Source organism: Typopeltis vanoorti, chromosome 9 (genome assembly GCF_054136105.1).
Source record: "Typopeltis vanoorti isolate ZY-2024b chromosome 9, IOZ_Tvanoo_1.0, whole genome shotgun sequence".
Taxonomy (NCBI): Eukaryota; Metazoa; Arthropoda; class Arachnida; order Uropygi; family Thelyphonidae; genus Typopeltis; species Typopeltis vanoorti.
Genome location: NC_143557.1, coordinates 62,090,763 through 62,115,461, shown reverse-complemented (window position 1 = coordinate 62,115,461; position 24,699 = coordinate 62,090,763). Strand labels below are relative to the sequence as shown.

Here is a 24,699-nt window from a genome sequence, read left to right as displayed (position 1 = left end):
TTAGTGAAATTATTATGGAACAAAGGGAAAAAACCGACTGCATGCTGATACAGTGAAATCAAAGATAATTATAAAAATCTATTTCAAAGGAATGAATTGGGATAATTTCCACGAGTTTATGCAAATCAATATTAAAAACAAAATTTTCTTCTGAAACATTATTATTCTCCTAAGACCCCATGAAGTCAGAAACTCATCTAGGTCGTCCTTTCATCATACACACACTCATCATACCTTGCCTTAAACACATTCAAATTCTCTGCAAACCACACTAAAGCAATTCATTCCAGTCGTTCAAAACTCTCCATGAAAAAATTCTCAGTGATCTGCTTCTTCTCACTCCCTTGCTCAGACTTTCCTTTTACAGCTTCTAGGGATGACCTCTTGTTCTTCCCTGATCTCCCACCTTTTTATGATAAACCTCTTCAGAAACCTATAGCAACACCTTGCCAATCTACTCAAAGTTCTTTTAATGAAGCAATTCTTATAGCCATTAGATAGAAAGGAAGAAGTTATATATCGTATTTCTTTCTGTAAAAGATCGTCTGTAGAACAAAAGGAGTGGGCCCGATGAATCTTTGAGTAGATTTAATATGTCTCCCTCTTCAAACACAGAGGAAATAACGCGCATTACCATCCCTTATATACAAGGCATCAGTGAACGTATAGCAAAAATTTTAAAACCACTGAATAGTTTTGTTGCCTTTCGACCATTTAGAAAAATCTCCACCTTTCTCGCTTCTCCAAAGGACAAGCTTCCACATCTTAATCATCCAGGTGTCTACCAGATTCCGTGTTCTTGTGGATTATGTTATTTCGGACAAACGGGAAGATCTGCCTCCATTCGGCTAGAAGAACACCAATCTTATATTGAATACTTTAAACCTGAAAAGTCTGGACTTGCAGAACATGCCATCTTCACTAGACACAGAGTTCATTAGAGAAAGACAAAAGTTCTTCACAAAAGTCAGTTTCTCATGGAACGCCTTTATAAAGAAGCATGTGAAACTCTACTTCATTCTCCTAACTTAAACAGATCCGACGGCTTACGTCTATCCCCTTTATGGGAGATAGTACTTTACAAATCAGCTAATCTTTCCTAACTTTTTATTGTAACTTAGGTGGCGCTTTTTGGAATTGTCAGTTAGTGTTTAATTTTTGTGCCTAATTGTACTGAAGATGCCTGTGACACACGGGCGAAAATTATACTATTAAATAATATTTCTACGTGAGTTTTTCCGTTATTTATTATGTATAATAACTTGTACTCTATCATACCAACCCTTTCCTCCTATCCACTAGAATCTGTAAATTGCATCTTCTCAACCTTTCCACATATTTGACATTCTAGAGATCAGAATCTATCTTAATTAATTGCCTCAGGATGACTTCCAGCATCTCTTCGTCCTTTTGAAAACCATGTGACCAAATCTCTGCACAGTAGTCCATATGCAGCCTGATCAATGTCTTACACAATGGAACCAGATTCTCCTTATTTATGTAAGTCACCATCCTCTACATCAGTGCTTCCCAAACTTCTGGATGTCAGGGCCCTCTTTGCAAAAATTAAAATATTTCATGCCCCCCCCCTCGAAAAAAAATCATAATAGAGAGATATATTATTATAATATTTATTGTATTTATATTCAATACAAAACATACACAGCGAATATTGCAAAATTCAAATGCATATATTACATTTTTTGCCTCTTACCGTTTGTTCTGAAGACAATGCAGGTAAAATATGAAATACTGTCCTTTTTTTTGAGTCTGTTTCTGCTTCTTCTGATTGTTCGCAGGAATTTTTTTTATTTTTTATCAGCCACTTATCCATCTCGGGTTAAATTTTTTAACGTAGAATAAATCAAATAATATCACCACTTACCGATACTGGCACACCACAGACTGATAACATGAAATTAGTGAATATTACCTGAATAAGGGAATCCCCAGACCAGGAACATTTTTCTCTTTTGTGACTTTTCTCCCTTTACGGTAATTAAGCCTAACGCGAAACAGACAGCAAAGGCAGGTTATTAAAACGTGCATATGATTGGTGCAGTATTAACAAAAGATCGCGCAACCGAAAGATAAAAGCATAGCTGACAATTGAGTTGAAATGCTAACTCTCTTCAACTGAATTCCAGATGTGAAACTTCCATAACATTCATTTTTTATATATATATATATATATATATATATTACTTACTTTTAACACTTTTACGAATTTTAATACGTTCGGTTGAATTTTATTGCTGCCTTGGGAAATCAAAAACTCACACACATCTAATTAATAACAATAGTTTTTAGTAAGATACTGTGTTTGCCCATGCAACATATGTTTTCATTAATTAGTGTGTTTTTATCCCAGTTGTCTCTAATTGCACTATTTGATGAGAAATATATTACACAGACTCCTCATACCTTATTCACTGGCATAATAAAAGTACTTGTTTTATTGCCCCTGCAGTATAGTGGCTGTTAGGGAGGGCATGTTGTTTACAACTGCAAGCGAGTTACTATCTCCCCACATGAACTTGTTTAAGCTTTTTTTCATGTGTGAAGTATATGCGAAACTTTTATTGGTAACAAAAAACTAGCTCGGATGACAGTGATAATATAAAATGAGTTTTGATATGTATATAAAGTCAATATCAACAGTCCCTGATTACTAATGCATGATGAAAGGGACAGGAAGATTTGGAGCTTCCCTGGAGAGCATTCGAAGTAAATACAATTAACCACTGCTTTGAAATGAAACATATGAATAAGCAATATTTACCAATATTCACTAAGCGCCGAAATATGCAGGAAGCAAAGTTTGTGAACCAACACCAATGTGCGAATTTTTCCATTAAAATATAAAAAATAACAAAAAAGAAATAATAAATAATAAAAGTTAAATACGTTTTTTTTTTAAATAAAAAAAATCTACTTAGTCTTAAAACATTTTAAATTTGTTTTCATTATTTAACGGTCCCCCTCAACAAAACCTACGGCCCACAGTTTGGGAAGTGCTGCTCTACATCATTCCAGAATTTGTGGTATTTATAATAAATATAATAAAAAAATAAATTTAAAAAAATTTGTTGTGTTGTCCTCACAATTTTGCAATGTGTCCTCTAAATTTTAGATCCTTATCCACCATCACCTCAAGAGTTCTTATTTCCTCCACCTCCAACAATATATCCCCACCAAGCATAAATTCTACATCCCATCTTTGTTTCCCAAATTTTAAACCTTACATTTGGCAACATTCAACTGGCATCCTCACTCCTGTGCCCATTCACACAATCAATTCAAGTTTTCTTATTAGGCTACAACATCTGCTCTACTTCTCATCATCCGTTCCAACTTCGCATCATCTGCAAACAACTGAATATCTCCATCCATACTTTCCCCAATATCATTAATACAGGTTAAACAGCAATTGCCCTAAAACCTAAACCTGAGGCACACCACTAGTGACTTTCCTCTTCTGGGATATTGCTTCCCCCATACACAACTTGCTGATTATTAGATAGCCAATCTCTGATCCAATGCACTAGTCTAATATCCAACCTCATCCACTCTAGTTTGACTATCAACTTATCATCCTTCAAAATACGTGATGATATATCATCCAGTCCCACAGCCTTATTAACATCAAGTTTGCTCAATTCCCCATATACCTCTGGCTCACTTACAGTCAGTCTCTCCTCCTCGTCATCCACTGCTATCAAACTCTCCAAGATGTGTCACCCTCACAAGAATGAATGATCTTTATGAACTGCTCATTAAATATCTCAACTATATCCTCTGCAGCAGTTGTTCTTATACCATTTTCTCAAATCAATATTATTATTATTTTTTTTTTTGATGGCTACATATCGAAAGAACTCCCTATGATTTTTTTCTTTACTTCATTAGCTAACTGCCGCTCATACTTCACTTTTGCTACCCTTGCCAACTAAGCCACCCTCCTTGCCTATTCTTTGTAATCCTCATGGAATTGAATATTACCACTCCTCTTATGCTACCTCCATAATGCCATTTTCCTCTGTATCGCATGCTTAATCTCTTCATTCATCAATTTCATATCTACCTTATTTAACCTTCTGACCCTTGGAATGAATACATTTAGACATTGCTTCTACCATAGTTCTTGAATATCAACCAAGCAGCATTGATCTCGTTTCCATCCAATTCCTCATTGCATGATACACCTGCAACTTGTCTCCTGAGCTTCTCATAATCATCAGCTTTGTAGTTCCACATATACCCTTTCCTCACAGAAGTCCTCAAACTGCTGGCAACCACCCAGGTAATCACTTCATTGTCATTCAAGAAAATGAGTTTCCCTAGTTTTTGAGGGTGGCAGATGAGGATGAAGGGCGATTTGACACCTCATTTATAATAACGTCCTCTGATGAAATTATCAAATCCAAGAGCTTCAATCCTCATCTGCCCTCTGTTACATACTTCTTGGTTTGCTGTTTACTGCCTGAGGAAGTTGTCCCTCAAAAACTAAGAGAGCCTCATTTTCTTTACTTCCAGTTGCTATCTCATTATCCCAGTCCATACTACCATAATTAAAATCACCTATAATGATCACCCTTTTCTTATTTGCTTGGCTAATTTGATTAAACATTTTATCGTTGCTACAATTCACGTTACTAGGTCTATAGCAACATCGAACCAAGTATTTCATTCTATTCACCTCTATCTCACATCTTACTACCTCAAACCCATAGCTCATTCCTGGATCTATAACAAGTTTCACTGATACCACTTATTAGCTGTGACTTCTCCATACTTTCCTCAAACTTTCTTTTTCTCCTTATTCATCCCAGAACCTTCTTCAAATCCAACTGTTTGCCCTAGTTCCCAGGTCACCCCCCCCCCCTCCCTTTTTGTCCACATATGCATTCACATCGTATTGGAGCTTCAGGCTTTCTCACGCTGTGTTCCCTGTCCATAGTTTGAGAAAGGTCTCTAAGCCATAATGTGGCCTTGACAGTGGCTGCGTTAGTGCATTCTGAGTACTGGTGGCAGCTGGATTATGCACCAGCTTGTTGAAGTCTCCTAATGTTACCATCAGGTTCAATCCCACACATTATCTGGCAACCAGCCTGGAGAACCACTTTGCTGCTATTTCCTTAAATGAAGAAGACTGAATCTTTATGATACATATGATATGACCCTGAAAGGTATACATACCACATGTTGGGATGGGAGCGAAAAAGAAGTTACCAATCATTTCTTTGGAGACCAAACGTTACACCATCACTTCAGGCTAACAATAAAGGAAGACAGCAATGGTGTTTCACAGGTCAATGAGGTCATCTCCCAACTGAGTAGGTCAATCTGGCATTTCCTCCAATTATAAGAGTATTTCGAAATGGTTATCTTCTAGTCAAATATACTATATTTACTCAAATATAACTCGCGCTTTTTTCCCTAAAATGAAAATTAAAAAATCATGGTGCAAGATATATGCAGGGATTTCCAGAAACTAAAGTTTTTCAGGAAAAAATGAAACTGATGTTTATATTTAAATCTCCAATATTCATCGTAATTTATAATTGCTCATATTATTTATAAAAGGAATGTATTAAATTTTAATCATCAACGTTATTTATGCGATTGGTCGCTCACCTTCATCAGACAATATATTTGAATCTTTAGCGACAATGCTTCTGTAATTAAATTAAAACAAACAGTTTCATTATTGCTTACACTTTTATCATTTAGGAATCATAAGATCACCATGACTTACCAAGAATTTACTATTTGCTACTACCAGTCTCGCATTATGATTGGTGAGGTATTAACAAAAGATCGTGACTCAACAATAAACCAAGAGGCTGACAATTGTTGAGTTCAAATGCTGATTCTCTTCAACCGAATTCCAAAATATCCGAAACTTCCATAATAATATTCACTATCTATTTCTTAAAGATTTAAGAAATAAATATCAACGTTATTTATGCGATTGGTCGCTCACCTTCATCAGACAATATATTTGAATCTTTAGTGACAATGCTTCTGTAATTAAATTAAAACAAACAGTTTCATTATTGCTTACACTTTTATCATTTAGGAATCATAAGATCACCATGACTTACCAAGAATTTACTATTTGCTACTACCAGTCTCGCATTATGATTGGTGAGGTATTAACAAAAGACCGTGACTCAACAACAAACCAAGAGGCAAGCTGACAATTGTTGAGTTCAAATGCTGATTCTCTTCAACCGAATTCCAAAATATCCGAAACTTCTATAATAATATTCACTATCTATTTCTTAAAGATTTAAACTGTTTCGTATGCTAAGTATATGCAAAACTTTTTAATTTATTTAATTTATTTTACGTAAAGTAAAATCCGGGGTGCAAGATATACATGAGGGCGAGTTATATTCGAATAAATATGGTATAACAGGAACACTGCTTGAATATGCCAAAGTGCTATAGAGACAAGAGACAGACAATGAGAAAGCTGGGTTAACAGCTTATCAGGATAGCCTGGATATTGTATTTCAATGGTACTTTTACTCATGCTAAAACCTGCCAAATAATAAAGACTTCTTTGAAGGTTAACTGTATTCACTATGCAAATTCTATTTCATATCTTCTTTCTTTTGCAATCAATTTTGGACTGGATTTGTTAGTTTTATGTTAACTTGGTTTTATATTTCAAAAGGTTCCGGCATAACATTATCACTTAATTTTTTGAAAGAAATTAGACACTATTCATGTTTATCCCATATGGCAAAGGTGGATAATATGCCCTTATTATAGAAATAAGCAGAAATGTTGCAGATAAAGTCAAAAAAAGTAAATAATCAGAAATAATTAAATAGTTTAAACTGGCGGGGGTGAATTTAATGTCATTTGCATTATTTTAAAGATATAACAAATAATGAGTATGTGGTGAAGGCAAATGGGCAATAATGATAACTCATACAAGAATTTTGATAATTGTATCATGATACTTTGATGATTGACAAATAATTTATAGTCAACTTTCACTACAGCAAACTTGCAAAGAACCACAGGAATGATTTGTTATGCATAATTAAAGTGAATTTCCTTTGAATAGTATAGTGGTGTTTTTCCAAGGCTTTCTGTGAGTTATTATTATATAAGAGAGTCAGACACTTATCAAGGAGATGCTGCAGAAGATACAATGCCTAGAACAAGGTGTTCTTCTGTGAAAATAAATTCCTTCCTGTTTGTCCAAATTACGAAAGGCCATAAGATCAACATAAACTACATAAGCATTTGGCAAGCTCCTGCACAGAGCAACAGATCCAATCATATATAGGTGAATATGAAGAAGATAACTTTACACAAACAAAAAGAAAACTTAAGTTTTCAGAACACTGAAGTCTTCTTGTAATCTTCTCTGAAGCATCTTGGACCTAAAGAATAGAATTACTATAGACATTACTTGAAAATCTGATAAAAAAAAAAAAGTGTTTGAAGTTTCCCTTTTTCTATAAGATAGATGTTATAAAAAAAAATACAACAATAGTTAAATAGTTTTAACATTGATAGCAAAATTTAACGAAATTCAACTATTGTTGTAAAAGAACCTTCACTAGTCAATACAAAGTGCATCGTACCACTCTTTAAACTCATCCACCATGTGCCTTCACCACCCTTTCAGGTAATGCATTCCATGCTCCTACCACTCTCTATGCAAAAATTCTGCAATATGAAAAATCTCCTCAGTGTTAATCCAATAATAACTCTTCAACAGCTTAAATGTCTGAATCATATATTCCCTTGGTCTTCTATCCACCAAACTCTGCAATCTGCATGCCCTCAGTCTATCCTCAAACAATTTTTGTTATTCATCTCTGCACCCTCTCCAAGGTTTCTTTCATCAACGAAGAGGATACCATGAAGTGATTACATGGATGATTGCCAGCAGTGTGAGGACTTCTGTGAGGAAAATAGTTAAATATTTACCTTATATGTGAAAAATTTTTATGTGGAACATATTATATGTGGAACTACAATGATTATGAGAAGCTCAGGAAACATCTTGCATGGAATGAGGAATTGGCTGGAAAGAAGATCAATGCAGCTTGGGGAATATTTAAGAACTGTCTATTAGAAGCAATGTCCAAATGTATTCCAAGGGTCAGAAAGTTACATAAGGTAGATGTGAAATTGATGAATGAAGAGAATTAAGCATGCAATACAGAGGGAAAAAGGCATTATGGAGACAGCATAAGAAGAGTGGTAATAATCAATGCTATGAGGATTACAAAGAATAGACAAGGAGGGCGACTTAGTTGGCAAGGGTAGCAAACGTGAAGTATGAGCAGCAGTTAGCTAATGAAGCCAAAAAAAACAAAAAATGATTATGGAAGGATGGCAATGATTGAAGAAAATGATATAGGAACAACTGCTGTGAAAGATACACTTAATGAGCAGTTCATAAAGGTTTTCATTCTTGTGAACATGACATCATGGAGAGTTTGAGAGCAGCAGATGATGAGAAGGAAAGATTGACTGTAAGTGGGCTAGAGGTGTATGGGGAAATAAGCAAACTTGATGTTATAAGACTGTGAGACTTTAAGGAATTATTTTGAAGGAATGTGCCAGAGAGTTGGCATCTGCCCTGACATTTTTTCAATATGAGTTTTGCACTGTGTCAGAAAGGAGGCCAAGATTGTGCCACTTCATAAGGGAGGTCATAGAATTCAACCACCAAATTATAAACCTATCTATGTGTCAGATGTGTGGTTAAGGTGTTGGAGAAGCTAATAAGAACCAGTATCTAGAATTGGATTGACAACAATGGCATTATTTTTCATGGACAGCATGGATTTGCTAAAGGGAGATCATGTTTTAATAATCTACTTACTTATTACAATAAGATGATAGCTTCCGTGGACAGAGGAGAGGGATACACAGTAGTATATTTAGATTTTGTAAAAGCTTTTGATAGATTAACGCATGATAAGTTGATAGTCAACTAGAGCAGATGGGGTTGGATATTAGACTAGTGCAGTGGTGGCGAACCTTTTTATGTGCATGTGCCAAAAATTTATAAATCAAGTTGCTGACATGCTGAGCAGTTTTTAATAAGGGAAAATTAATAGAAAATTAATTAATTTATTTATTATATTGAGTTGGCAAATAAGTTCGTTCAGTTTTTCAGAGTGGAATGAAACACATTTTATTTAATATATATAATACATATTAATCAGTTATATATCGACCCTCTTTATCAATGACCTCTTGCCATCTGGTCACCAACTTCATTATGCCACGTTCATAAAATTCCTGAGGTTTACTGGTGAAAAACTGATCCAGGTGACTTTCGACAGCCTCCTCATTAGTGAAGGTTTTCCCATTCAGAGAATTCTGCAACAATCGGAATAAGTGGTAATCAGAAGGTGCCAGATCCGGTGAATACGGAGGATGTGGCAAAACATCCCAGCCAAGACGTAACAATTTACTCCGGGTTGTTAACGATGTGTGGGATCTGATGTTGTCGTGGTGAAAGATAACTCCTTTCCTATTTGCCAATTCAGGACATTTTGTGCTAATTGCACAGGCCAGTTGCATTAACTGTGAGCAATACAGTTGAATCAATCGTTCTACCTGACGGTAACACCTCGTAGTGGACAACGCCTTTATAATCCAACCACACAGAGAGCATGATCTTCTTTGGGTGCAATCCCGCTTTCGAGGTTGTTTGCAGCAGTTCGCTCTTGTGCCCCCATGATCTTTTACGTACCAGTTATTGTACATGACCCATTTTTCATCTCCTGTAATCATCCACTTCAAAAATGGGTCATTTTCTTGGGGACGAAGCGAATCAAATCACAGATGGATATGCGAGCAGTCATATTGGCCTCAGTCAATTCATTCGGCACCCAAACTTTGAGTTTTGAAACATATCTCAGCTTGTGCAAATGATTTTTAATGCTTGTATGGGATATGTTCAGTACTGCAGCAATCTCCCGCACTGTTTGTAATGGATTTTTGTAGACGATATCCTTCACACTAAAATCAACCTCGGTCGGGTGACCAGCGTATCACTGACATCGAAATCTCCAGAACAGAATTTGCCAAACCACTTTTGGCATACGCGTTCTGTTAAGGCACTATCCCCATATACTCTGCATATTTTTTTATGGGCCTCCGCAGCTCATTTGCCTTTTTTGAAATAAAAAAGCAAAATATGCCAGTAATGTACGTTATTTCCTTCCATATCTAAAAATATGTTACACACACGCAACTGAAGTAGGCCAACCAAAATTCACTGAAAGGTTATGTGAACTGTCGCCTTTCAACTGCGGAATAGCGACAGGCGAAACAGTGTAAACTTGTACTGATGCATAAGCCGAACGAACTTATTTGCCAACCCAATATATATATATAATATTTTATAAATAATTATTTATAATTTTATAAATAATCTCATCTCATCTTCTTTATACCCTCTTTTACCTTGCGGTGTCAAAGGTTTATTAATCATCGGATCTCAAACCGTTCACAGAATAAGGTGGTCAGCCCTATGCCCTGTAGTGTTGAGTTCTCAAGGCTGGTTTGCCTACTTTGTGGGATGAAAAACCCCAGGATAAACTGGAAAAAAAACTTACTGTCCACGCCCAAGACCAGATAACTTGGCTATGGCTGAGGAAGATCCTTCAGTTCCTTACGTCACCGATAGGAAACGAACCTAGGACACTCCTTCCACAGGCATATGGTTACGAAGTGCACAGCCACTAAGCTAACCGAGTGGACTAAATTAATATAAAGAAATATAAGTTGCAATTCAGTAAGAAGATAACATTTACATGAATATAAATGGAAAGAGGCTTTAGAAAAAGTTAATTATTACAGGGATTTGGGATATTTTTGTTAGGAAATTAAGCTCATGAATGATATATCTCATCTTCTTTATACCCTCTTTTACCTTGCAGTAAAAGAGGGTATAAAGATGAGGTGCTTAAGGGTCAAAGCTGTATAACTGAGAGGAGACCTCCACGTAGCCTTTAAAGGAATGCAGAGAACCAACCAGGGCTTCTGACCTAATGTCCAATCCTCACCTTCTCATGGTGCACCCTGTTAGGTATCTATCTGGATACTGAACAAACAAGGATGGGCTGGTAATTTGGGATTTAGGCAACCAAACTGTATTTTTGTTGGCTTAACCAAAATATAAAATGATGGTAGTTGGAAGTTTTTCCACTTCGCTATACTATAAATTAAAGATACCAAGAAATTCTATTCGTGGTTTAATCCTTTGTAAGCAAACAAGTTTGTGCCTGAACCACCCTCAGGACTGGGGCAAATCATATATAGAGGCTTATGACCTCACATCACCTGCCCTAGCATCCCACAATGCAAAACACACATCCCCACAGGCATGCACAATGATATGCATTATGGGAAGTGACCTTGGTATCAGCTTGGTCTGGCTCCCACTGTATTTATAATATTTATTTATATATAAATTTATATTATTCAGTATAAAATGATTAATATATTATTAAATTGATTTTAATGATGTTGGTTTGGAAAAAAAAAAAAAAAAAAAACGGTAGTGAGAAAAATATTTATGCATTTTAACTCACCATCGAAGTCAGCTGAGCAGGGGAAGCAGCAGAAGGATGTCAACTTGTCGGTGAAATGCTTACCGTATTTACTCTAATATAACTTGCCCTAGCGTACAACTCACACCCCTGATTTTACTTTACGAAACAATACATTAAAAAGTTCTGCATAGACCTGGCACATGAAAAATGTTTAAACATGTTCACATCGAGGCGACAGTAACTCTCTCCCCACGGACAACACACCCTTCCCAACGGCCATTTTATACTGCAGATGCAATAAAAACAAGTAGTTTTATTGTATCCCTGAATAAGGTGCAGAGGCTTTTGCGATCTGTGTAATGTATAGACTAAAGCAAAACCATATGTTGCACCGAAACAAAGTATCTAACTAAAAACTATTGTCCAATTTTTCAATTACATGAAATAAGTGTTTGTTTTATTGCATTTAAAATTCTTGATGTCATTATGACAGATCACGAAGGGTAACTACAAATAAAATTCTACCACGAATTGAAACATGCCATATAATGAGTGTGTGATTTTGCCTGCCAACTCAAATGCAAGTAAGCAGCAATGAAATTCAACCAAGGGTTGAAACATTGTGCTAGTTGAGCCCTCCGGTAATGAGAAGTTCCATCAGAATGATAAACGACACCTCATTATAAATGTGTTAAAACTAAGAAATATATAGTGAATGTTGTTATGACAGTTTCAGATGTTATGGAATTTGGTTGAAGAGAATTAGCATTTCAACTCAACAACTGTCGGTTGCCTTTGTCTTTGGGATGCACGATCTTTTGTTAATACCGCACCAATCATATGCATGTCTTCATAGCTGCTCTCTCGTGTATAACAAAATTTAACTTGTACATATTGTAATAATTTTAAAAAAAGTTCAATAATTTATACACATATAAAAGGATATCACCTGTAAATCGTTGACATGCCATAGGTTCACCATTTAGGGACTAGTGCATTGGATCAGAGATTGGCTATCTGCTAGGTATCAGCAAGTTGTGCATGAGGTAGTAATATCCCTGAAGAGGAAAGTCACTAGTAGTGTGCCTCAGGGGTATTGTTTTAGGATGATGGCTGTTTAACCTGTATGTTAATGATATTGGAGAAGAGATATAGATGGAGATATTCAGTTGTTTGCAGATGATGCAAAGTTGGAACGAACTATGAGGAGTAGAGCAGATGTTGTGGCCTAACAAAGACTTGAATGAATGGGCACAGAAGTGAGGATGCCAATCGAATGTTGCCAAATATAAGGTTTTAAAATTTGGGAAACAAAGATGGAATGTAGAATTTATGCTTGGTGGAGATATACTTGTTGGAGGTGGAGGAAATAAGAGATCTTGAGGTGACGGTGGATAAGGATCTAAAATTTAGAGGACACGTTGCCAAAATTGTGAGGACAACACAAAAAATTCTGGAATGATGTAGAGGATAGTGACTTACAGAAATAAGGAGAATCTGGTTCCACTGTATAAAACATTGATCAGGCTGCATATGGACTACTGTGCAGAGATTTGGTCACCCGGTTTCCAAAAGTACAAAGATATGCTGGAAGTTGTCCAGAGGCAATTATTATTATTATTATTATTATTATTATTATTCCTGATACCTCCAAGGAGTCCGAAGACTCATCGCGGGAGGACATCTTCAACTGTCTCTACACCTTACCTCTACTACAAATCAACGCCATCTACCGCCCACCTCCAACACCACCACAACTAGTAATTTTTTTTTGTCTGTAAATTGCGTGTGTTCTGAAGGGCCGATTTGTATGTATGCGGGATGAAAAACCCGAGTTTCCGGGAGAAAAAGCCCTGCTACCTCCGTATGAGATCGGCTAACTCACCATCGATTGAAATCGACCAGATAAAGATTCCTCCCGTCGCGACGAGAATCGAACTTAGGCCTATTCCAATCGAAGGGCGCAATGTACCGTCGTTCTTCCAATTGCGCTACGGAGGCGCTTAATTAAGATAGGTTCTGATCTCTGGAATGTCAAATATGAGAAAAGGTTGAGAAGATGCAATTTACTGAGTCTAATAGATAGAAGGAAGAGGGGTGATATGATAGAAACCTACAAGTTAGTAAGGGGTTGTTATAGGATCAATGTTGAAAAGGTTTAAAAGAAAATGATGGGAGATCAGGGGGAGAACCACAGAGATCATCCCTGGAAGCTGTATAAGGAGGGTGTGAGCAGGGGAGTGAGAAATAGGTTTTTTGCATGCAGAGTTGTGAATGATTGAAATGCCTTGACTGAGAGAGGGTGGCATCTGCAGAGAATTTGAATGTGTTTAATACACAGAATAATGAGCTGTGCGTATGACAAAAGGACCTCCTAGATGAGTCTTTGACTCCATGGGGGTCTTAGGGTAATAATATTAATAACTTCCTTCAAATTCCAGTGATCACACAGAAATCCAGATGTGGTCAGATCGAAGCTTTATACAATGGGACCACCATCCCTTAATCTCTCATGGTCAATGTTCTCTCAATACTGCAGCAATTCTTTGAGATGCCTGCATAACTTTTGCAATATGTCCCTGAACTTCAAATTTCTATCTACAATCACAAGAAGACTCCTTGCTTCCTCCATTTCTTTCAGCATAACTCTGACTAGTGAGTATGAAACATTTAATATTAAATTACTTTTGAACAGGACATCAATGAGATGATCTGTATATTTTCCGGTGCATATTTTCATTTCATAAACAGAAATTAAAGCCCATTAGGCTTTCTATGAGAAGACTGAAAAAAAATCAATTCCATTTTTAGGAATAAAGTGCATGCTACAGTAGATGGATCTGAATCTTATATAAAAATGGTTAAGCTTTGTTTGGAAGTCCAGATAGCAAAAATATCAATATTATCCATTCATACAGAAGCATGAGGATAAACAGAATTAAAAATAAGATAACATGTACATTATCAAGTATAGATGAGACATGCAAACTCAATGTTAGAGGCCTTTGACCTGTTTATATTTATATTTATTTTATATTTATTTTGACCTGTTTAAATTTATCTACATCTAAAGTATCCAACAGTAATAGTAAATTCAAAGAGTTTTAAAATTTCTAGAGTAAAATAATTTTAGTATCAGCCAACAGAATATTTATAAACAGAGGGGACAACATAAAAACTGATGTGGATATTGGAAAGAAACAAGTGACACCTTGAATAGTTTAATCTTCTGCATTGTTTATATGAGAGAAGAATTGCTTCCAAAGCCAGAGAGGGCTAATGACAGTTGTTTTGTCAGTTTATATATTGGACACCCAAAATTCATTACTGGTCTGAGTGGAATATATGAATTTTAGATAATCAGTATATCCTAGACTTCTGGCAAACTCTGTTCTAATCTTATGTATTATTTCATTATTCAAAGACATTACTGCATTTGAAAAAACATTTAACTTCTTGATTTTTGACCAGCAGATCTTGAGATACAACACTTTGATAAGCTGAATGCGCTTTAATAATGTGTATTATTGCACTACTCAAAAACATCTTTGCGGACTAGTGACTGAAGTCTCTTAAGATACAACATGAGTAAAATATGATATTTTATTGATGGGAATTACATAATCTGCCTTATGGTTATACAGAAATTAAACATTTTATTTTTATTCTGATTTGTATTTTGACTTAATGCAACCAATCATTATACAGAAGACAGCCTCAATACCATGCCAGAAATTCTGCAATTAATAAAAATAAATTTCATCTATCTCAATTTGGTTTGGTATGCACTGCTTTTTCAGCCTATCATTAATAAAGAAGCAAAAAAATGATTTTTTTTTATTACTCCAATTCAATTTTTTTTTCCACCAGTTCCTGGATTAGCACAAACATTTATCTGAAATTTGTTTCTATAAATGTATTACCTTAATTGTAATCATGAAGGTAACAACTATTAACTAGAGTATTAATAATAATGGTCACTTCATAAAAATCTTATGATTATATGTATTCAAAAAAAAAGAAAAAAAGAAAGAAAGGAATTATATATATATATTGCTTACCTTTTCTGCCAACCATCCCATATGTTTCAATTCTGCTCTTTCCAGAACTTCTACTAAGAGATGGCTTGCTTCTACTACTGCCTGACTCATAAGAGAACTAATAGCTGAATGTACTGCATTAAACCATGCTGAACACTGTGCACTATCAGAACATCGCAAAACACAAGAATGACGACGATCTGGTGAATGTAGTTCAAAGGTTCGGTTGTCTGGATCAGGCATAGTAAGATTCCGTGCTAGATGACAAAGCAATAGGGGTACATAACGAGTATCAGCACGGCTGGCTTTGTGATGCCCTTGAGAGCTATCACGGGCTAAAAATCCACCTTGCTGAAATTCCCAACCTACCTCTGCTAAAACAGAAGCTTTGCGAAAATATGGAGTCACTTCTCTCAGATACTTCACTGTAAGATAAAACGATGTGATGACTGCAGTCAGAAGGCATGGTTTCATATGAAGTATTCAAGATTTGCATGCAACAGAGTAAATGAACATTGAGGATGGAGTAATGTGTGCCCACAGGAAAACATGCAAAAGAAATAAAATAAAAATAATATCCATGCAAAAAAGAGAAGTATTGTTATCTATATTACCAATTAGGTGCTTCAGCAAAGCAAAGTGTTACTATGGCAAAATGTTTATGAAAAACAAACTTTGAAAGAGAAATTAAGCAATCTAGTTAAAATTTATCTAAGATTAAAATTTAAATCTTGATAATTTAGATGGCAATACCAAAACCAAGAAATGATATTACTGCTTACTATCATCAATTTTATTATAAATATATATATATATATATATATATATATATCTTTTTTATATATAAAAATATTATTTTAAAGACAAATTTTACTCAAAAAATAAATAAATAAAACAATTCATGCATTTATAACCTACTAAGAGTTTAAAATGGTAGCATACAAACACCAAGATTGAAACAATTGCAAAGGCTGGCCAGAAGTGTTCAAAAATTTCACTCTACCAAAGTATTTCTTATTTAAAAATCAACTGTCATATAAAAGTCTGTTATATGAACTATAAGTAAGTCTATTATATCCTATCGTTCAGACTGCACTAATTCTAACCCAACTTACTACTTAATCAAGCTGCTTTCTTGTGATTCTGCCCACTGATCACTTTCTCTTACTTTTATTCATGACTAATACCTGCAGTCTAGTCCTCAATCAACTGTTTTATTTCTAACTTTCAGATACATAAGTTACAATTAATTTAAGTACTGTGCTCTAAAATACAAGTTTAGTTTGGCTAATTTTTCTCTCTTATTCCATGTAAATTTATTCGACTAGTTCCCCATTGTATTAGTTTTGCATGTTCCATTATCTATTTCCACATTTAATTCTTTTTTTAATAACAAATCCACACATTAAAGGTTGCAAATCTAGACCTCATAGCACATTGACACATGTGGTAAGAACTAAGAAGGAATCCACTGACGTGTTTCTTGAACAGCTGAAGGTGACAGCACTTGTGGAAGACAAAGAAAGGGGGCAGTTGTTCCAAAAAAAAAAAAAAAAACAATGCAATAAAAGAGAAAGAAAAGAGAAGTTGGTTTGGTAAGTTTAGCTGCACTTGTTCTGGGAAGAAAATGGAACGATGGTGGCCAGTTCTGAGAAACATTGTGCAGGAAAGTAATGGAACATCTATGAGAAAGAGATTGCAGTGGATCTGTCAGAAAAGAGATGATCAATTAATCAGATTGCCCCCTTCTCTATAGCATCCAGCAATCTTAGGTTTTGGATGCACCACCCAAAAAGTGTGAGCAACATTCCATGGTCAGATAAATTTGGGATTTATACCATGTGAGAAGCAGCATATCTCTTGAAAGAAAAGTTTAACTACCTTTTTTAGAGATAATTTGTTATATTCACTAATAAATATGCCTAACTATCTGAAAGGTTTTATGTTTAATAGGTTTCTCTATTAGAGGATGCACATTTCGAATGCTACGAGCTGGACTGCTGATCCATGCATTATTCATTATAGCAATTATTTACTTCAGTGTTTTGAAGAATTTTCCTGGATTTTTATTTAAGGCTATAACATCATATGCATGAAGTAAACAGACAAATATATCTAATAACAAGGTCTAATGCCACTTTTCTTTATAATATGAACCACATCAATGATTATTAGTGGGAGATAGCACACTTTTGTCCTATACCTGATCTGACATCAAACTACCTTCCTTTTTCCCTCTTCAATTCTAACCATACTTGCAATTTGAATATAGCCTATATGCTGCTCTACATAATGTCTTGTTTATTATTATTATTGTATAAACACTTCCATAGAGTCAGAAGACTCCAACTATCTATAGAATCTATCATACCTCTCCTTGAACTCATTAACAGAAAAAGCACTCACAACTGACTCTGGCAACCCATTCCACTCATTAACAACTCCCCAAGGAAAAAATGTAGTCCTCAAACCCCTATTAATCACACCTTTATTCAACTTTGAGGGATGACCTCTTGTTTTGGTCTCGCTAAGTGCTGAAATACTTCCCCTACATTGATTCTATAAAACCCTTATAAAACCTAAAGAAACATTTAAGTGCTTAGCAACTTAAATGTTTCTATAGTTTCAGATACATAAGTTAAAATCAGTTTAAGTACTGTCGTCTGAACTACTAGTTTAGTGTTTTAGCTAATTTTAATCTCTTATTCCATGTAACTTTATTTGACTAGTTTCCCAACATATTAGTTTTGTATATTGTATCTAGGGGCCATGCATGGAAGCTGGACAAGAGTGTGGTTGACAAGGGTGTTAGAGCTAGGTTTTTTACTTGGAGAGTGGTGAATGAGTGGAATAAGCTTCCAGAGTCTGTTGTGGGTGCTACGACCGTGAATGAGTTCAAGGCAAGATATGATAGATACTGTGTGAATGTTGAATAGTTGTCCCAGACATGATGTTAGGGCCTCCTTCGATGAGTCTGTCGACTCCTTGGAGTTTCCCGGAACAATAATAATAATAATAATATTCCATTATCTATTTCCATATTCATCCCTCTTTTTCTCCTATCAACCAACTTCTGCAATCCACACAGCCTCAATGTATCCTCACAGAAAACATTCTACAGACCACTCACCATCTTCGTTGCTTGCCTCTGAATCTTCTCCATAATGGTTTCCTCATCTCCAAGAAACTGAGGAGACCAGACCTGATGTAATCTAGATGTGAACAATTTAAGCACTTATATAGCTGAATAACAACTTCCTTATCTCTACTTGTTAGTGTGTTCTTCAATAACCAAATAACCTTATGAGCTACTTTAGAAACTTTGACAATGTGTCTTCTAAACTTTAACTCTGTCCACCACCAAGACTAAATCTCTAGTTTCATCTATTTCCTGGAGTATTTCATAGACGTCTTACACAGCTTGTAATCAATTTATTCCAAAATGCATAACTTTACATTTCTCCACATTAAACGGATGCCCATTATCTTTTTCTGATACTGACAGCCAATTTAAATCATTCTGCAAGCTTTTCACATTGTCTTGATTAACTATTGCTTGACCTAATTTTGCTCATCAGCAAACAAATGAATATTTCCTTTCAGGTTATTCCCTATATTATTTATGTGCAAATAAAACAGTAGTGGTCCCAGCACCAAACCTTGCAGCACACCACTAGTCACTTGCTTTTGCCTTAATTCTGCCCTTCTATATATACCACTTTTTGATATTCATCCAGCAGCCACCCTCTTACCCACATAATCAGTGTAATATGCATCCTCATTTGTTCTAATTTGCATAGCAGAGTTCCGTGGTATTCTGTCAAATGCCTTTTCTAAAATTCAACAGAATCACTGAGTAGCCATTTCCTTTATCCAACTCTATTGTTACTCTATTATAAAGTCAGTAAATTACTAAGGCATGACCAATCCTTCACAAAGCCATGTTGCCCCTCATACAGTACCATATTCTTACCCATTCTTCAATTCTCTTTTTGACCAATTTTTCCAATACCTTAATCACCACGACTGAGATGATTGTTCTATAATTTGCCACTGAAGTCTTAGAACCTCCCTTTTGAAAAGGAATTATTTTGTCCTCTTTCCACTCCCTTGGAACTCTACCAGAGCTGAGACAAACTAAAGAGCATAGTCGGGACATTGCCAGTTCCCATGCATATTCTCGCAAAACCCGAGCTGATATTCCATCTAATCCCACAGATGTATTTACATTGAGATTCTGTAATATCCTAAGAACCTCCAATTCATCCATCTCTGTTCCTACATGTTACTTTGTAACATGTAGGAAACTAACTTAGATGATACTTTTGCAAAGTGCTCACTCAGTAACACAACTATTTTATTTGCTTCTGTCACCTCATGACCATCATCACTCATTAAGAGTAATCTTCCATAGTCATTCTTCCTCTTACTTGCCACATAACAAAAGAACTGAGTGAGCACTTTTGCAAAGTGATCACTCAGTAACTCAACTATTTTATTTGCTTCTGTCACCTCGTGACCATCATCACTCATTAAGATTAATCTTCCATAGTCATTCTTCCTCTTACTTGCCACATAACAAAAGAACTCCTTGGGATTTCCTTTGACCTGCTTGGATAGATTCTTCTTAATCTGATTTTGTCTTCGTTATCATGTGGGTCACCTTTCTCCTTATATACCCCACCCCCATCGCATTTTCTTCTTCTGTAGCTCATGCTTAATGATATTACTCATCCATCTAACTTCTTATATTAGGTATGCAATTTAATATTGCTTCTGCTAGATGTCCCTTAACTATCTCCCATGCATTACTAACATCCTTCCTTTGCAGGGTTTTATGCATGCCACAGATTTATGCTCCTCACCACCTAAGCTTGTCATAATCACCTGCCTTGTAGTTCCACATATATCCCTTAATGACAGAATGTTCCTCATGTTTTACAATCATCCCAGTCAAGACTGCATGGTCATGTTTGCCAATCAGAGGCCACCTTGGTTATGAATAGCTTTTCTGTTCCTATGACCATGTCCATTACTCTCACTTCACTAGTCCCTTCCATCACATGCTGCCTCAAGTAATTATTTCTCAGTAGGTGTATAAATTCCATTTCCTTCCTGCCATATGATCTTTCTTCCTTCCAATCCATATCTCAAGTTCCCCATAATAATCACTCGGTCTGCACTCATTGTACTAATATGCCAATGAATGTCTTCCAGATCATCCATGGAATCCCCAGCCTATAGCAACAACAAACTGGCCTTGATCTCACACCAGACTGCTTTAAATGAACAGGAACCCTCCCACATATCTCCTATTCTTTATGGCTACAATCCATTTGCTAACAGCAGCAGTCCTCCCCCCCCCCCTTCCCATCACATCTTCCCTGAAAATACAAAACCCTTCACATTCTATTCTAACTACATCATCTGCTGTTAGCTAAATCTCACTAATGCATAAAAGTTTGAAAAGGTTGCACAAACCAATGACAAAAGCTCCTCTCTTTTGTTGCTGATACTTCTAGTATTAGCATATAGAATACTGCTGTCATCGACCCATTTCTGTATCCTATTTCCCACCAATTTCTTCGTTATTGAAGGTACTGATTAGTACCTTCACCAACTCCAGATACACAGACAGGCCTATAATTTGAAGCTACAACCTCATCACCACCCTTATGCAGTGGAACAATTTTACCCTCCTTCCACTTCCTTGGAACCTGCTGTTGTAAGACTTTTATTAAACAGGCATGCCAATTCCCTGGAATATTCCCTTAAGATCCGTGGTGATATGTCATCAAATCCTATCACCTTATTGGTGATAGGATTTGATCAAATACCTCCCTCACTCACAATTAAGCCATCCCCTCCTATGTCCTCTACATTAAGTTCCTCATGATTCCACCCTGATCAGGATGAAACACCTTTATAAATTGATCAGTGAATACCTCAACAATGTCTTCTGCAACAGTCACCATTCTACCACTTTCATCCATTAACTTCATCTTACCATGATCATTCTTCTTTCTACTTGCCACATATCTAAAAAATTCTAGGGTTTTTCTTTGCCTGATTTGTCAATTTCTGCTCATACTCTACTTTTGTTTTCCTTACTAACTGAGTCGATCTCGTGGCTTATTCTTTATACGCTCATGTGACTGATAATTACCATCGTTGCCAGCCTGGTTGGCCAAGTGGTTAGCATATCCGCTCTCCAGCCAAAAGGCTGCAGGTTCGAATCCCACCGTGGGCATGAATGTTTGTGATTGTCTGTGAAAATACTAGTGGTGGTAGTGGACAGTAGATGGGAGTTGAGTAGTGGAGACAGGTGTAGAGCAGGTGTCCTCCCTCAATGAGTCTTGGACTCCCTGGAGGTGTCAAATAATAATAATTCTAATTATTATTATTCATCCAAAGTACTTTCTTCTTCCAGATTTCATGCTTACTCTACATTCATCCACTTTATACTTACCTTATTCAGCCTTTTAGCCTTTGGAATACATTCACATCGATACTGTCAGTTCCCATGCAGCATTTATTTCCTTACCGCACAACTCCTCGTTGCATGTTATACCTCCAAGCTGTCTCCTAAGCTTGTCATAATTACCAGCCTTATAATTCCACATATATCCTTTCCTCACAAGTCTGCATATGACTTAGCCACAACACAGATGATTACTTCATGATCGCTTTCATCAAATGGAGGAAAGTGTGAAACCCCTCTTACAATTACATTCTCTGATGAAATGATCAGATCTAGAACTCTTAATCCTCGCATGCCCTCCTTTACATGTTGCCTGAGATAGTTACCTCTCAAGAACTCGAGAAATTCATTTTCCTTATTTCCAAATGCTGTCTCTTCATTCCAATCTATACTGCCATAATTAAAATCACCCATAAAAATTACCATTCCTTTATTCACTAATCCAAGTTGTTTATACATTTCTTCATCGCCACCCTCCACATTCCCACGCCAATAACACCATCCAACTAAATGTCTTCCTCTCAACCTCCATGTTACACCACACTGCCTCATAACCATTGCCAACTATTTCCCCCTTTCATGTCTATCTTATGTGGACCTAATTCCCCTGCTATCATCAGCAGCATTCCACCTCTCTTCTTGCTCTTTCTATCCTCGTGAAAAATACTGTATCCTTCCATTTCTGTTCCCGTTACGATATCATCTTCATTCAACCATGTTTCACTTATTCCAATGATTTTGGGGCAAAAAAACTCAATCCCTGAAACCATTTAATCCCCCCCCTTATTTCTGACATTTGTAAACAAACAGAGCAGTTCATTTTTAGGTCTACAGGCAGTCCTATCCAAGCCATGTGTTGGTTGTGATTTTCCCACCACACCTGCCCAATCACCACTTACCAAATATATCTGCTCAGTCTCAAATTCCACACTCACATCACAATATACTCCATCTTCATACACACATTCACTGCCACTTTCAACCCACTCTTCCTATATCCTGTCTCCCTGTTAACCCGAGCTACCTCCATCCATTTCCCTGTTCCTCTTGCATTCCCGTTCTCTCTTCATCTCTCACATACTACTGTTTCCACTGCCAAGCACTTCTGTCTCTTCAGTACCACTCTCCTGATTTTCCCCTTCATCTCTTTCTTCTGATCTCGTGCACACATCACACACTGCACTTTCATCCAGCAACACTTTTTCAGTACACTCACTTCAAAGCCATTTCACATCACTCGCCATACTGTCCATTTTATTTTTCATTTTCAATAACTATTTCATTAAATCTTGCATTCCGACAATTTCACTCTCTATCACTCCCACAATCTCAATACCTCTCAATCTGCCGCACCTTTATCACGAGTTGCCTCAGTCCTGAAGATACTTCAGGCGCAAACCTTGTTTGCTTACACTTGGATAAAGGATTAAAATAAATTTATTATAGTCTAACCAAGTGGGAAAAAAAACTTCCAACATATGGTGTTCTAATTGGCTCTACTGGTGCTCCCACTCTTCCGTGAAAGTTCTAAAAGGACAAGCGTTAATGCAGTGTTCAGAACTTTCGCATTTCTGACAGGGTTTGAGGCACTGATTAGCAATATGTCCGATCTCCATGCAGTTGAAACATTTAGATTCGGGACAGTTACCACCCAAGTGATCACATGAAACACAACACAGGCATTGCTGCTGTACTGCGGGATAGTTTACCATAACTCAGGTTGTACCAATATTGACAAAATTTGGTATGGGCATCTTCATATCAATTGTGAAGGTGACATCACCAGAAAACCAATTTGGATCTTCGCCTGATAAATCCTTTCGTATATTAGTAATAACTAATCTTACCCCATTTCGAAAATGTTTATATAAAAATTGAAAGATTTCCATGGGAAATCTTTCAATTTTTACTGTTTTTACCTGGCTCCTGACCATTACAGGAATAACTGTGTGCCTTCGAAAGTAAAACCCTGTAATAGTTTGTCCCTTGTTTCCACATCTTTAACTGCAATTAAATATTTCCCTCCGCCATAAGGGATGAAAGAATAAATCTTATTTGCACTGTCTCTTTTAAAACATTAGTTACCCGTCTCGCTTCTTCACATCTGGGAATTTCAATTCCTAGAGTTGACATCCTTGGAGGAATTGGAACCATTATCTCAAGTGGGAAAAGACTATAATCTCTGCATTTGATTGTAAGACTGAGAATTAAATAATCCCATGATACAGAAATAATTGTACACCACCAGCAAATGCTTTATTTGCGCTACTATAAAATGGCAGCCGTGATACTGCTGAAGTAATCCTGTAATGCAGATATTAACTGCATTACCAGCAATCCTAATATTTATTTTCAAAAATTTAAAAAAAAAAAAAAAGTGCTAGTGGGGACGAAACCACCACTAGCACCAGTAAAATAAAATCAAAGTGAAAACAAATGAAAGCAAACCAAAGCAATCTTGCCGAAAACAGAGACCTCATCGGCAGAAGCCAGACCGAGAGGTGATACTAACGTTGAAGTAATGCAGAAGTCATATTTTCATATACAAGTAGTCAAAAGTTGTCACACCTTATTATTAAAAATACTCTGGATTAGAGATAGTTGTTGGAAGTTTTTCCACTTGGTTATA

The 24,699-nt window shown here is 36.2% G+C and overlaps 1 protein-coding gene across 2 annotated transcripts in view; it reads right to left on the bottom strand.

Annotated features, from left to right (window-relative positions):
* Window positions 1-24,699, bottom strand: part of Syn1 (Syntrophin-like 1) — a 137,296-nt gene that overhangs the window by 97,270 nt on the left and 15,327 nt on the right. Inside the window, exon 2 of one of the 2 annotated variants that reach the window (XM_090397440.1) lies at window positions 15,611-16,038. In XM_090397440.1, the coding sequence (XP_090253566.1) occupies window positions 15,611-16,038 (428 nt within the window). The remainder of the gene's footprint in view (window positions 1-15,610; window positions 16,039-24,699) is intronic. The other variant, XM_090397441.1, reaches the window with a different exon arrangement.